This window comes from Rhinolophus ferrumequinum, chromosome 11 (assembly GCF_004115265.2).
Source record: "Rhinolophus ferrumequinum isolate MPI-CBG mRhiFer1 chromosome 11, mRhiFer1_v1.p, whole genome shotgun sequence".
NCBI classification, from domain to species: domain Eukaryota; kingdom Metazoa; phylum Chordata; class Mammalia; order Chiroptera; family Rhinolophidae; genus Rhinolophus; species Rhinolophus ferrumequinum.
Genome location: NC_046294.1, coordinates 46835349 through 46847956, shown reverse-complemented (window position 1 = coordinate 46847956; position 12608 = coordinate 46835349). Strand labels below are relative to the sequence as shown.

Below are 12608 nucleotides of genomic sequence, written 5' to 3'. Positions count from 1 at the left end.
CATTATGTTTAGGCTGAGAAAAAATTTGGAATATTTATAGACTGTGGTAATAGTGCAAATGAAAGGGAATACACATTTTTAAAAAAGAAAGAAGGAAAAGTTATTGTCATTATTTCCTAGAGCAGAAAGAGATCTATATATTCCTTCTTTCCTCTGTGTTTAGAAACTTCCAGATTCTTTACTCATTGATGGTGATGAGTTAATTTCATACTGGATCCTTGTTACCTTTAAACACTGCCTTTTAATACTTTGTATCTCACACTTTACTGGTCAATCTAAAATATCTAAAACTATATACCTTGGGTATGCTTTGAATATCTTCATGGTTATTTTTACCTATTATCCCCTGCCCAAGTAATCTTCATGTTCTCAAGGAAGCCTTTCCTGACTTTTCCCTACACAACTTTCTAATATATACGACCTCTGTATTTTAAACACAAACTTTTTAGTGTATATATCGCACTGCATTTTATTTATTACACGTTTGTTTTCCTCACTATCCTATCCTTTCCTAAATATCCTGAAGGGCAGGTGCCATATCTAATTTGGTTCTATATCCTCATTGTCTGGATTATAGCATGTACTCAGTAATTTAATGTTAAATTAGACTAATGTCCAAAATGGATCGGGAGGCTAGGTGTTAGGGTTGTATTTGGAAAGGTGTAGGAGTTCCTCGGAGTCAGGAAATAATGAAGAAAGGTTGAAAAAATCATAGTTGTGAAGGAAGAAGGGACCAAGGGGCACTGTCTTAGACTTAGATGATACTCCCACATTTTCTCTCAGCTGTCAGATATTGGGACAAGCAGATAGTACAGACAGGATGAAATAAAAGTTGTAAAAGCAGGGTAGACAAATGTTTTTTCAATTTTTAAACTTATGCTGTTTAAGTGATAATAGCTAAAATTTGTGAGCTTTTACCACAGTTAGGTACTGTGTTTGCTTACTTTTTCATATGCATTAATTTAATTCTCATAGTAATCCTATGGGGAATATATATCATCATTTCTTTAGAGCTAGGGCAATTCAGGCATACTCACTTTAGTAATTTGTCATGTGGTAACTTAGTTCATAAATGCATTATCCCATGCTTGAACACTATTAAAGTTTAGAATACTTAATCCTAAGATATTGAGTTGGTATGCAAGATAAAAACTCATAACATCATACTTTCCATAATACTCACATTGTAAATCCTATGTACTCAAAAAGTTCTGTTTATAATTTCTTAGTTGCTTATATTTGAAGAGAAACTTTCTTTTTGGGCCATCAAAAGCTAATATAGTTTATTTACTGTATCAGCATTACGTATACTGTTTTATGTTTCAAACAACCCTTTGGAAACATTTCAATAAATAGATACTGACAGTTTACCATATGAAGTCAGGAAGTGGTGGACTCAAACCTCAGCCACGTTATTTAACATCCCTGTGAAGTTAAAAAGATGGGTCATGGTTCCATTGGTTTGAGTACAAATTTTGTTACATGTAATTGCTCATTTCGTATTTTCTCCTTTATTAGATGTGGTCTTAGTTTTCATTTTCTTAATCATTCTATGTGAACCCTTTAAATAATATAGATATTGAATATTATAAATGTTTACAAAATGAAATATTATTTTTATGTTAAATTCAAAATAAAAAAGGCATTTTTTATTGAAGGATACTCAGCTTCAGACTCTGCAGTTCAACATGTCAGACTCTGTCTGAGTTCAACATGTCAATCCAGAATACTACATCCTCTTCCATCATTTTTCTGCTAACTGGTGTTCCCGGGCTGGAAGACTTTCACACCTGGATCTCCATTCCCTTCTGCTTTCTCTATATAACTGCCCTCTCAGGAAACAGTCTGATTCTCTTTGCCATTGTCACTCAGCCCAGCCTCCACCAACCCATGTATTATTTCCTCTCCATGCTGTCTACCACTGACCTCGGCTTGTCCATATCTACTCTGGTCACCATGTTGGCTATATTCTGGTTTGATGCCAGGAAGATCAGTTTTAATGCCTGCTTGTCACAGATGTTTTTCATTCAACTCTTCACTGTCATGGAATCTTCAGTGCTGTTGGCCATGTCTTTCGATCGCCTTGTGGCCATTTCTAATCCTCTGAGATATGCTTCTATCTTAACAGATCTTAAAATAGCACAGATTGGAGTAGCAATCATCACCAGAGGTACATTAATCCTAATACCTGTGCAGGTGCTTCTTAAACGTCTATCATTCTGTCACAGCCACGTGCTCCACCACTCCTTCTGCTTCCACCCTGATGTGATGAAGCTCTCCTGCACAGACACCAGCATCAATAGTGCAGTTGGGTTGACTGCCCTGATCACCATTGCTGGGGTGGACTCCATCTTCATCCTCCTTTCTTATCTTTTGATTATTAAGACTGTCCTCAGCATTGCATCTTCAGAAGAGAGGAGGAAAGCCTTTAGCACATGTATCTCCCACATTGGGGCTGTTGCTGTATTCTATATCCCATTGATCAGTCTGTCCTTTGTTCACAGATTTGGGAAATAGGCCCCACCCTATGTACATACTCTGATTGCCAATGCCTACCTGCTGGTCCCCCCTGTCATGAATCCCAATATCTACAGTGTAAAAACCAAACAGACATGTAGAGCTGTGCTGAAAGTTCTCCATTACAGTGCAGCAAAAAAGTAATGAGTTCTAGTTTCAAAAACTTGAAAATTTTTTTTTGAATTTCAATTGGATTGAATTTTAGACTGAAAATTGGATTTTTCTACTCATGGTCATTGTATAGATGAGTAAAATGCCAGTTAGAGAGGCTAAACTGTTGAGAATCATTTGCGGGAAAAATTAAACTAGAAACAGGATCCAATGCTACTAGACAAGAACTATTGCTGTCATGGTATTGACAGAAACATATATATAAAATGAAGATACTTCTTTCAGTTTCCTTCTAGCATCCTCCAAATAACAGAATACAGTAGGGAATGAACTGGCACATGATAATGGTGGCACATGATTTCCTGCCTTCCTATTAAGAACAGAGTGTACGGAACGGTTGTTTTGGAGCTGAGCTATAATATCTTCATAGCCAGCACAGTGGGGTAATGTGTACATAATACAGTTAAGCTTGATATAATCATGAAAAGGACTTCCTAGGTGCTCCAAATTGGACTGTTGATAAAAACAGCAGAAACTAGTAACTAACTATAAGCCATACAAGAGCTTCTACAGTTGACCAAATACTCTGTACATACAAGCTTCTGGAAGACTGCTGATTTATAATATTCAGGTTTTTCTTGGGGATGCTTTCCTTTCCTTTCTGTTAAATGTCCAGATTTCCTGGGACCTTCTGGGATAACCAGCCTCTATTCAGTGGCTAGTGATGAAATTCCAGGCTGTGTCTGTGTCAACTTCTGATTTGGAGTTTGCTGGCTGCTCATGGACTTATCTGCAAAATTACACTTGCTCTTTGTTTTTAGGGCATCTCTCACTTTTCCCAGTTACTCCCATTCTGAGACTGAGCATATGCCATATCTATCTTTATGTGACAGATTTTGACTGGAAACTTGTGCTCAGTATTTTCACTACCCTTCTCAGAGAAATACATCTCCTGCTCATTCTTCTGTGCTTTTCTTGACATTATTGGGTATTGACACAAATGGATAGTATCACACAGATTCCCTTGAGGACTGACTTCTATATGGGTTATAACATGGACGGCAGTAAGGGGAGAAGGAAGGGTGGGAGAAGAAATCCTGCTTTAATGTTTCTCTTTCCCCTTTAAAGTTTCTTTTTGGCTCCTGGGCTAGGAATGGCTTTTCACACTCCCTGGCCTCCAGGTATTTCAGCATTCCTTGTTTGTTTCCTTAACCCTATCCATCTTTCTGTAATTAGTTCTTTCATTAAATTGCATTAAAGTCTTTCCATTTAAGGTATCTCAGTGAATTTTGTTTCCTGATGGCTATGCAGTCACAGAGAAATCAGATCACTCAGAGATCACACAGAGAATCAATTCACTCACATATATAAATATATGTGTATATATATATATATATATATATATAAATTAAAAAATTAATTAAATTGGTTGCAGTGATATTGGTTAGTAAAATTATATAGATTTCAAGTGGACAATTCTATAATACATCATCTATATATTACATTATATGTTCACTACCCAGAGTCAGTTTTCTTTCCATCATTTATATATAGATTAGGGTTTCCTGGCGGGAATTCCCACTCACTCTCAGGAATTTTTTTCTCTTTTCCATTCCCAAATCCCAAGATATAAACTGTTTTCTGTTCTCCACGATGAATCGTTTTCACAAAGTGACAGCCAATACTACCAACCACTGGGTTCAAGGAGCCGATTTTCCCGATTTCTCGACCAAATTTTCTTGAGATTCGGGAATTGTAAAGCAAAAAAAATTCCCAAGAACGGGCAGGAATTCCCGCCCAGAAACCCTAGCGATAAATAGGAAAAATGTCTAAGAGACACATTGTGAGTAGTACATTTATTTCCCATTGTGGGTATTACTGGGTTCAAGGAGCCGATTTTCCCAATTTCCCGACCAACTTTTCTCAGGGTTCGGGAACGGGAAAGTGAGAAAATTTCCTGAGAATGGGCGGGAATTTCCGCCTGGAAACCCTAATATAGATTATATATATAATCTTGAAGATTATATATATAATCTTCAAGATTATATATATATATATAATATATAATATATGTTGTATATATTTGTATATAATATTTATAATCTTCATTGAGCACTCAGATATATATATATAAATTATACATATATAATCTTTATTGAGAAAATGGCTCTGTGACTAGTATATTTATACATATAAATTATATGTGTTTGTATATGTGTGTGTATATATATATATATATATACACACACATATACACACACCTATATATATGACATATATTCTTCACTGTGTGGTCTTTTATATATTTAATATTTTCTGTTCATATTTTCATGGGTATTGTTTCTATACTGCCTTCTGTACTGTGAGGAAGGGATAAAATATCCTATCACGGGGAGGGAGAATGCACAATTAGCTTTTGTAAATTATTTTGTAAATACTTAGCAATCTGGACATACAGGTTCTCTGTTCCTTCCTGATGTTGCCAGAGAGTTAAAGCACAGAGTTTAGACAAATTCTCTGTGGCCTAAAATATAGCACAAAGAGCACCAGGTTGGTGTTAAAGGGACAGAAGTAAAATAACCAGATTTTTAAATGGAGTTCTCCAATCTAACACTTCAGAACTTGGAACGTCCCTTAGAATAGCTTCTACTTCTTCTGCAATATTCTTTTGTACAAAAATTTGGCTATAGTTTCATCTTTCAATGTTATTTCATCATCTTTCATAGATTTTCCAAATTTATACATCACTAATTATACTCTTACTTCTCCAGTGATACTGTTGATTTAATCTTTATTCCAAATCTATATTCTCCCTATTCTCCACTTTATTTCTAATCTTGAATTCTTCCTCTTTTTTCAATTAAAATTTATTGGGGTGACAATAATGAATAAAATGAAATAGGTTTCATGTGCACAGTTCTGTAACACACCATCTATATATCATATTGTGTGTTTACCACTCAGGTAAGGGATAAGGGGGGAGGGGGATGGTAGATGAGAGTAGATGAGGGTAAATGGGGTCAAATATATGGTGATGGAAGGAGAAGTAACTCTGGGTCCTTCTGTCCTTCTGAATCCTTCTTTTGTTTTGATGTAACAGTGTTGTTATTGTGATACAATTCACATGCAATACAATTCATCCTTTGAATGTGCAGAATTTAATGGTTTTTATTATATTCACCACAAAAAATTTTAGAACATTTTCATAATCACAAAAGAAATACTTAGCAACTTCTTTCCTACCTGTGTTCTTCGTCTTATGATTGCTGTGATACTGGCAAATGACTAGTGAGTAAACATGTGGGTAATTCATTAACACCATTTATCCCTTACTTTTGCTCTATGCAAAGCTTTGACTTACAGCTGTTCAGGGTCAAGTTGCTCTTGAATGAAAACTGCAATCATAATTCATCTCTAGGACTCTCCTTTGGGGAAGTAAGAGTGAGCTAGACTGAGAAAAAATTGCCCTTCATTTGTGGCAGGACATAGGTATATAGAGTTCTATCCTAGGAATTTGTGTTTCTGCTGCATAAATGGCTCTCACCAGGCAACTTCTGGTCTCCTTATAAAGGCCCTCATCCTCAAATCTGACAGCCATCTTCCTGAGAACTCCCTATGAGTTCTCCTGGCAAACGAGAACCTCTCTGGAGATAGTTTAAGGGGACGAGACTGATCAGGGATTGTTCCCCTGACCTTAGGACAGAAGGACCTTTATGGCAGTAAGATTGTGAGTTTGGAATAATATCTCTCTCTGTCTCTCTCTTTTTAGATTTTAAACAACTCTCTGATCAGACAACAGGTTCTGGCAAGGATGTAGTAAAAAGGGAACCCTTATATATTGTTGGTGGAAATGTAAATTGGTCCAACCACTATGGAAAACAATATGGAGTTTCCTCAAAATATTGAAAATAGATCTTCCATACAATCCAGCAATTTCACTTCTAGGTATATGCCCAAAAGAAAGGAAAACAGGATTTGGAAGTGATATATGTACTTCTATGTTATTGCAGCATTATTCATAATAGCCGAAATATAGAAACAATCCAAATGCTTATCAATGGATGAAGAGATAAAAAAGATATGGTACATATACACAATGGAATATTATTCACCCATGAGGAAAAACTATATTCTTCCATTTGCGACAACGTGGGTGGAATGTGAACACATTATTCTAAGTAAGATAAGTCAGACAAAGCAAACAAGTACTATTTTGATATCACTTATACGTGGAATTTAAAAATGCTAAACCTTTAAAAAACAGAGTAAAATGGTGATTACCAGAGAATTGGGGATGGATAAAAGTGATGGTGCTAAAGGGGACAAACTTATAATGAGTAGGAAATAAGCCATAGAGATCTAACGTACAATATAATGAATATAGACCAAAATATTATACTGTAATTATATAATGTAATAAATATTGCTACATCAGAAATCATATTATAATATATAAATGTATCAAAGTAATCTGGTATGCACCTTAAACATATATAATGTTACACATCAAATTTATTTAAAAACAAACAAACAAACAAATAAACGACGAACGAGTAAATAAAAAAGACTATGCTGCTGACTGAGATGACTCTTCAAAGAGCAGGAGACTGGATAAAATGACCTCACTTCCATAGCCAAGAATTCTTCTTTGCATGCAAAGAAATCTTTGCATGCATTGAAATCTTTTCTGAATACATCAGGGACTGTATAACCTTCAGATAGTTAATAAGACCAACAGTTCAGAGGAAATTAGTGAACTCAGTAATATGTATTCAATGAATTCATGTATTGTCAATTTAAAAATAATTGCTGCAATGTTTAAAATAGTTATTACCAGTATAGACTACAGTCATGAGCATGTGTTCATTCAATCCACATTTAAAAAAAATTAAGTTATTTTAAAATAAGAATTGGCAAAAGCATGACATTTTGGAGTCAAAAAGAAAAAAGTTTAATTTCTGAATCTGCTTGTTGGGTGAGTGTGAGAAGGTAACATGATTCCCCTGAGCTTCAGTTTTCTAATCTTAGCCTCAGTTCTTCCATCGTAAAAAAGAGCTAATGAGACCAATGCATGTTCTTGTGATAGCAATGGATGTGAAGCTTTATAACGGAAGCTGCCTATTTATATGTTCCTAGTGGTCTGGATATAGCAGTGTCTCAGGGGAAAAGAGACATTTAAATATCTTTCCAAAAATAGTTATTTATATTGGCTTAATTTCAGTGCAAGAAGACTCAAGGTTGGTTTAAGAATCATTTAATTAAAAAAAAAAGAAACTCTGAGGTGACCTAAGGACTTTAAGTGATAGTGATAGTGTTAGCGTAGGTTTATCAATTGTAACAAATGTGCTATTTGGTGGGAATTTTGCTAATGAGGGAGGCTGCGCATGTCTGGGGGTAAGGTGTATTTGGGAATTCCCTGTACCTTCCTCTCATCTTAGCTGTGAACTTAAGTCTGCTCTGAAAACATAAAGTCTTAAAAAACAACAAAAATTAAATAGGAGAATATTTAACATTTTTCATTCTGATTATTCCTACATCCAGAATTGACACCTCTCTGTTAATTTAAATGTACTTTAAAGTTTCTAAATTGTATTTTATAATCCTCTATATGAAGATTTTTTCACTGATCAAAAAAAAAATCTTAAGCAGTTTTTTCATGCCATATGAGAAACCACACACACACATCAAAAGAAAGAATGGGATGCTGTGAAAAGGAAAAAAAAAAAAAAAAATAAATAAAAGGAAACCTTTTTCTGCTCCCAAGTTCTGCAAATAGAGTTCACTGCATTAGAATAGTCCTATTTCCCAGGAGTTTCCTCATTAAGAGATTTTAGGCAGCCAATCCTGGCACCTTAAATATGCCATCCACTCCTGAGTAGAACACCTCCCAGCTCCTGAAGGCCCTTCCTGGCAAACAGGGTAGGGAAGACCACATCTCTGTACTTTGTAAGTAAAACTATTGCATTCAGGGAAACCATCAGACTTTACACATGTTCGTTTCCTTTAAGAACGAGGAAGATTTATTAACTGCAATGAGCTTTCAGGGATGCCTAAGGAAAACTGTGGAAAGCTTTTTCCTGAAATCTGTATTTGGGGACATTATATTTCAACTGATTGGGTTCTATTGGTCTATGGCCCCTATGTCTTGATGGTTAGAACAATTTGTTAGCCTGTTCTTGTAATTGTGTTTTCTGGTTAGTTGTGTCACATTTCAAAACCATCATCTAAAGGCAGCTGGCACTACGGCCACCGTTTACCACCAACATCACCCTCATCCTCATCAACATTTACCATTACTAAATGCCTCCCATGTACTAGTTAGCAGATTAAATGACTTGTAAATGTTATCTCATTTAATCCTTACCAATTAATGCTTTTGGTAAACTACCAATTTCCCAGAAGTAGAATCTAATGTAGAGTGCTTGTTTGAAGAACTTCAGCTAGTTGAGGGCAGAGCCAGCATTTGCATATAGGTTTGCCTGATCCTACAACCATATCAGTGACTTTCTATAAGAGGAGAGACATAACTGAAGGTAGTTCTGCTCAGAACCTGCAACATGCTCTCAGTGTGAGACTGGACTATTATTTTCGTATAAGGAGAGAATTACTTTAAAAAATGGAAGGAAGCATGTAAAAATTTACTCTGAAACACTAGGACGGAATCTTCCAGCAAACCCAACACACACACACAGACACACACACACCTCCTTTGTGAGAATAAAGGAGAGTTCAGTGATATTCTTCCAAAAGTCATATATGTAATTTCAGGCTACATGGCAAGAATTAAGTGGTCAAAGCTGTCATGTGTTGAGATCCTGATATATTTCCAGAATCAATGGTCAGTTTACAACTCTTGGATTTAATTTGTATCAGAAAGTATCTATCATCTTCTCATACTGCACAATGACGTGCAAGATATTGGGACTATAATGGTGAAAACCAGTGATATACCTGGCAGTAGCTTATTTTAGTTGAAGAGGCTTATTTTCAAATAACTTATGATCACACAATGGAATGACCACTGTGCCAGATGTATGTATAAAAAGGATGTGACTCCAGAGGAAGAAGCAATTCCTTCTGACTTGACATAGAGAAGGTGATGTTACAAAACGCTTCCAGAAGTAAAAAAATTAATGTTGAATCTGTAAATGGACCAAAGGAACAAATAATGAATCTAAAGAATTTAGGCACATTCAAAGACGAGTGGGAAGTATGCAAATAAAGCAAAGCACAGCAGTGTGAAAGAAGAAAAAGTTATTGGTGTTATTTCTCAGAGCAGAAAGACATCTGTATATTCATTATTTCCTCAGTGTTTAGAAACTTCGACATTCCTTACCCACATTCCATACCTTGATGGTGCTAATTCCATGCAGGATCCCTGTTACCTTTATTTTTTTTCAAATATCTCCCACTTTATTATTTTCATTATGTTTCGAGCATAGTCCAATGTTACTTTATTTTATGTGTTTCCTCAACAGTCAGTATTTGCCCTGTTGATATTTGCTGATATCAGAGGATTCTTTAATTCAGGTTCATAATTCTGTTCTATTTTATTTTTTATTAAATTTATTGGGGTGACATTGGTTAGTAAAATTATAAAGGTTTCAAGTGTACAGTTCTATAATACATCATCCATATATTGCATTGTGTGTTCATGACCCAGAGTTAGTTCTCCTTCTGTCACCATATAATTGACCCTCTTTTCCTCTTCTACCACCCCTTTCCCCCTTCCCCTCTGGTAACCAGTAAACTGTTGTTTGTGTCTATGAGTTTTTGTTTGTTTGTAGTTATCTTGATTGCTTATACTTGTTATATGGTTTCAAAGTTAATTAGGTACAGTTCAAGTTATGACATTGCAAATAGAATATATGTTCATACAGGTTATTATCACAATTACTAACATGTAGTAGGGGCTCAACAAATGTTAGCTTTTTATTATGATCGAATATAATCAACTTGATTGAAAGAAAGTATCCAGGAGATGAAGAGAAGATTTCTTTTTGGACCACTAAAAGCTAACTTACTTTATTGACTACATAGAATTATTGCATATACTGTTTGCTGTTCATCTAAAATTTCATATAACCCAATAGACACATTTCAACAAATATTTATTGACTGCCCACCATGTGGAGTCAGGAAGTGATGGGTACAATCTCCATGAACAGGCATGTAAGTTTAAATAAAATAGGTCATTTTTAGATTTGTGTACATATTCTGTATCCTCATATAATTGTTCATTTCCTGTTTTCAGCTCCTTTATTACATGTGTTCTTAGTTTTCTTTTGAAATCAATCTTTATGATCTCTTTATATAATATAGATATTGTCTTTTATAAGTATTTACCTGGTGGAATAATTAATTCCAGGTTGAATGCATTATAAATATACAATTTATTATTGCAGGACACTCAGATTAAGATTCTGCAGTTTGAGTTCAACATGTCAACTTTCCAGAATATCACGTCCTCCTCCATCATTTTCCTACTAACTGGTATTCCTGGGCTGGAAGACTTTCACACCTGGATCTCCATTCCCTTCTGCTTTCTCTATATAACTGCCCTCTCAGGAAACAGTCTGATTCTCTTTGCCATTGTCACTCAGCCCAGCCTCCACCAACCCATGTATTATTTCCTCTCCATGCTGTCTACCACTGACCTCGGCTTGTCCATATCCACTCTGGTCACAATGTTGGGTATATTCTGGTTTGATGCCAGGAAGATCAGTTTTAATGCCTGCTTGTCACAGATGTTTTTCATTCAACTCTTCACTGTCATGGAATCTTCAGTGCTGTTGGCCATGTCTTTCGATCGCCTTGTGGCCATTTCTAATCCTCTGAGATATGCTTCTATCTTAACAGATCTTAAAATAGCACAGATTGGAGTAGCAATCATCACCAGAGGTACATTAATCCTAATACCTGTGCAGGTGCTTCTTAAACGTCTATCATTCTGTCACAGCCACGTGCTGCACCACTCCTACTGCTTCCACCCTGATGTGATGAAGCTCTCCTGCACAGACACCAGGATCAATAGTGCAGTTGGGTTGACTGCCCTGATCACTACTGCTGGGGTGGACTCCATCTTCATCCTCCTTTCTTATCTTTTGATTATTAAGACTGTCCTCAGCATTGCATCCCCAGAAGAGAGGAAGAAAGCCTTTAGCACATGTATCTCCCATATTGGGGCTGTTGCTGTATTCTATATCCCATTGATCAGTCTGTCCTTTGTTCACAGATTTGGGAAATGGGCCCCACCCTATGTACATACGCTGATTGCCAATGCCTACCTGCTGGTACCCCCTGTCATGAATCCCATCATTTACAGTATGAAGACCAAACAGATACGTAGGGCTGTGCTGAAAGTTCTCCATCCCAGTGCAACAAAGAACTAGATGGGTTTTTCAATTTTTTCTAGTCCTGATCATTGTATAGATGAACAAAATGACACTTATTGAAGTTAAAATGTTGAGTCTCATGCTTGGGAATACAACATCCCAAAAGATCACTTTAGCTTTCAGTTAGAAGACTGTGGACTATGAGAAATACATTTAAGCTGGAAATTCTCTATCATTATTTTCTTTAGATAGGCAAGTTTCTCTGTGGACTAAAATATGGCACAAATAGGACAAGCTGGGGTGAGAGGACAGAAGTAAAATGGCTGGATATTTTAATGGAACACCTAAACCAACACCTCAGAACTTGGGACATCCCCTAGAGTATCCTCTACTTTCCCTTCAATAAGCTCTTGTAGTTATTTTGGGCTACAATTTTGTATATCAATGTTATTTTATCTTTTTTCTATATTTCATAGATTTCCCAAATTTATAGATCACTGATTATCATTATATTTATATTTTGGTGTTATTATTAATTTTTTTCCCCACACATTTTCTTCTTTATCTAGGGAGAAAGTAGCTTGACTATGTGTGCTCTCTCCACCTTCTTTATGTAATCTCCAATTTTCTTCCTTTTTTTTTTTT

At 35.7% G+C, this 12608-nt stretch overlaps 2 protein-coding genes across 2 annotated transcripts; both read left to right on the top strand.

Annotated features, from left to right (window-relative positions):
- Positions 1 to 1908: 1908 nt before the first annotated feature.
- On the top strand, positions 1909 to 2517 carry LOC117030904 (olfactory receptor 51F2-like). Its single transcript, XM_033121152.1, has one exon. The coding sequence runs from the start codon at positions 1909 to 1911 to the stop codon at positions 2515 to 2517; it is 609 nt and encodes a 202-aa protein (XP_032977043.1).
- An 8537-nt stretch (positions 2518 to 11054) lies between these two features.
- LOC117030844 (olfactory receptor 51F2-like) lies at positions 11055 to 12020 on the top strand. Its single transcript, XM_033121089.1, has one exon. It carries the CDS (start codon positions 11070 to 11072, stop codon positions 12018 to 12020), a length of 951 nt encoding a protein of 316 aa, XP_032976980.1. The 5' UTR covers positions 11055 to 11069.
- The last annotated feature ends 588 nt before the right edge of the window (positions 12021 to 12608 follow it).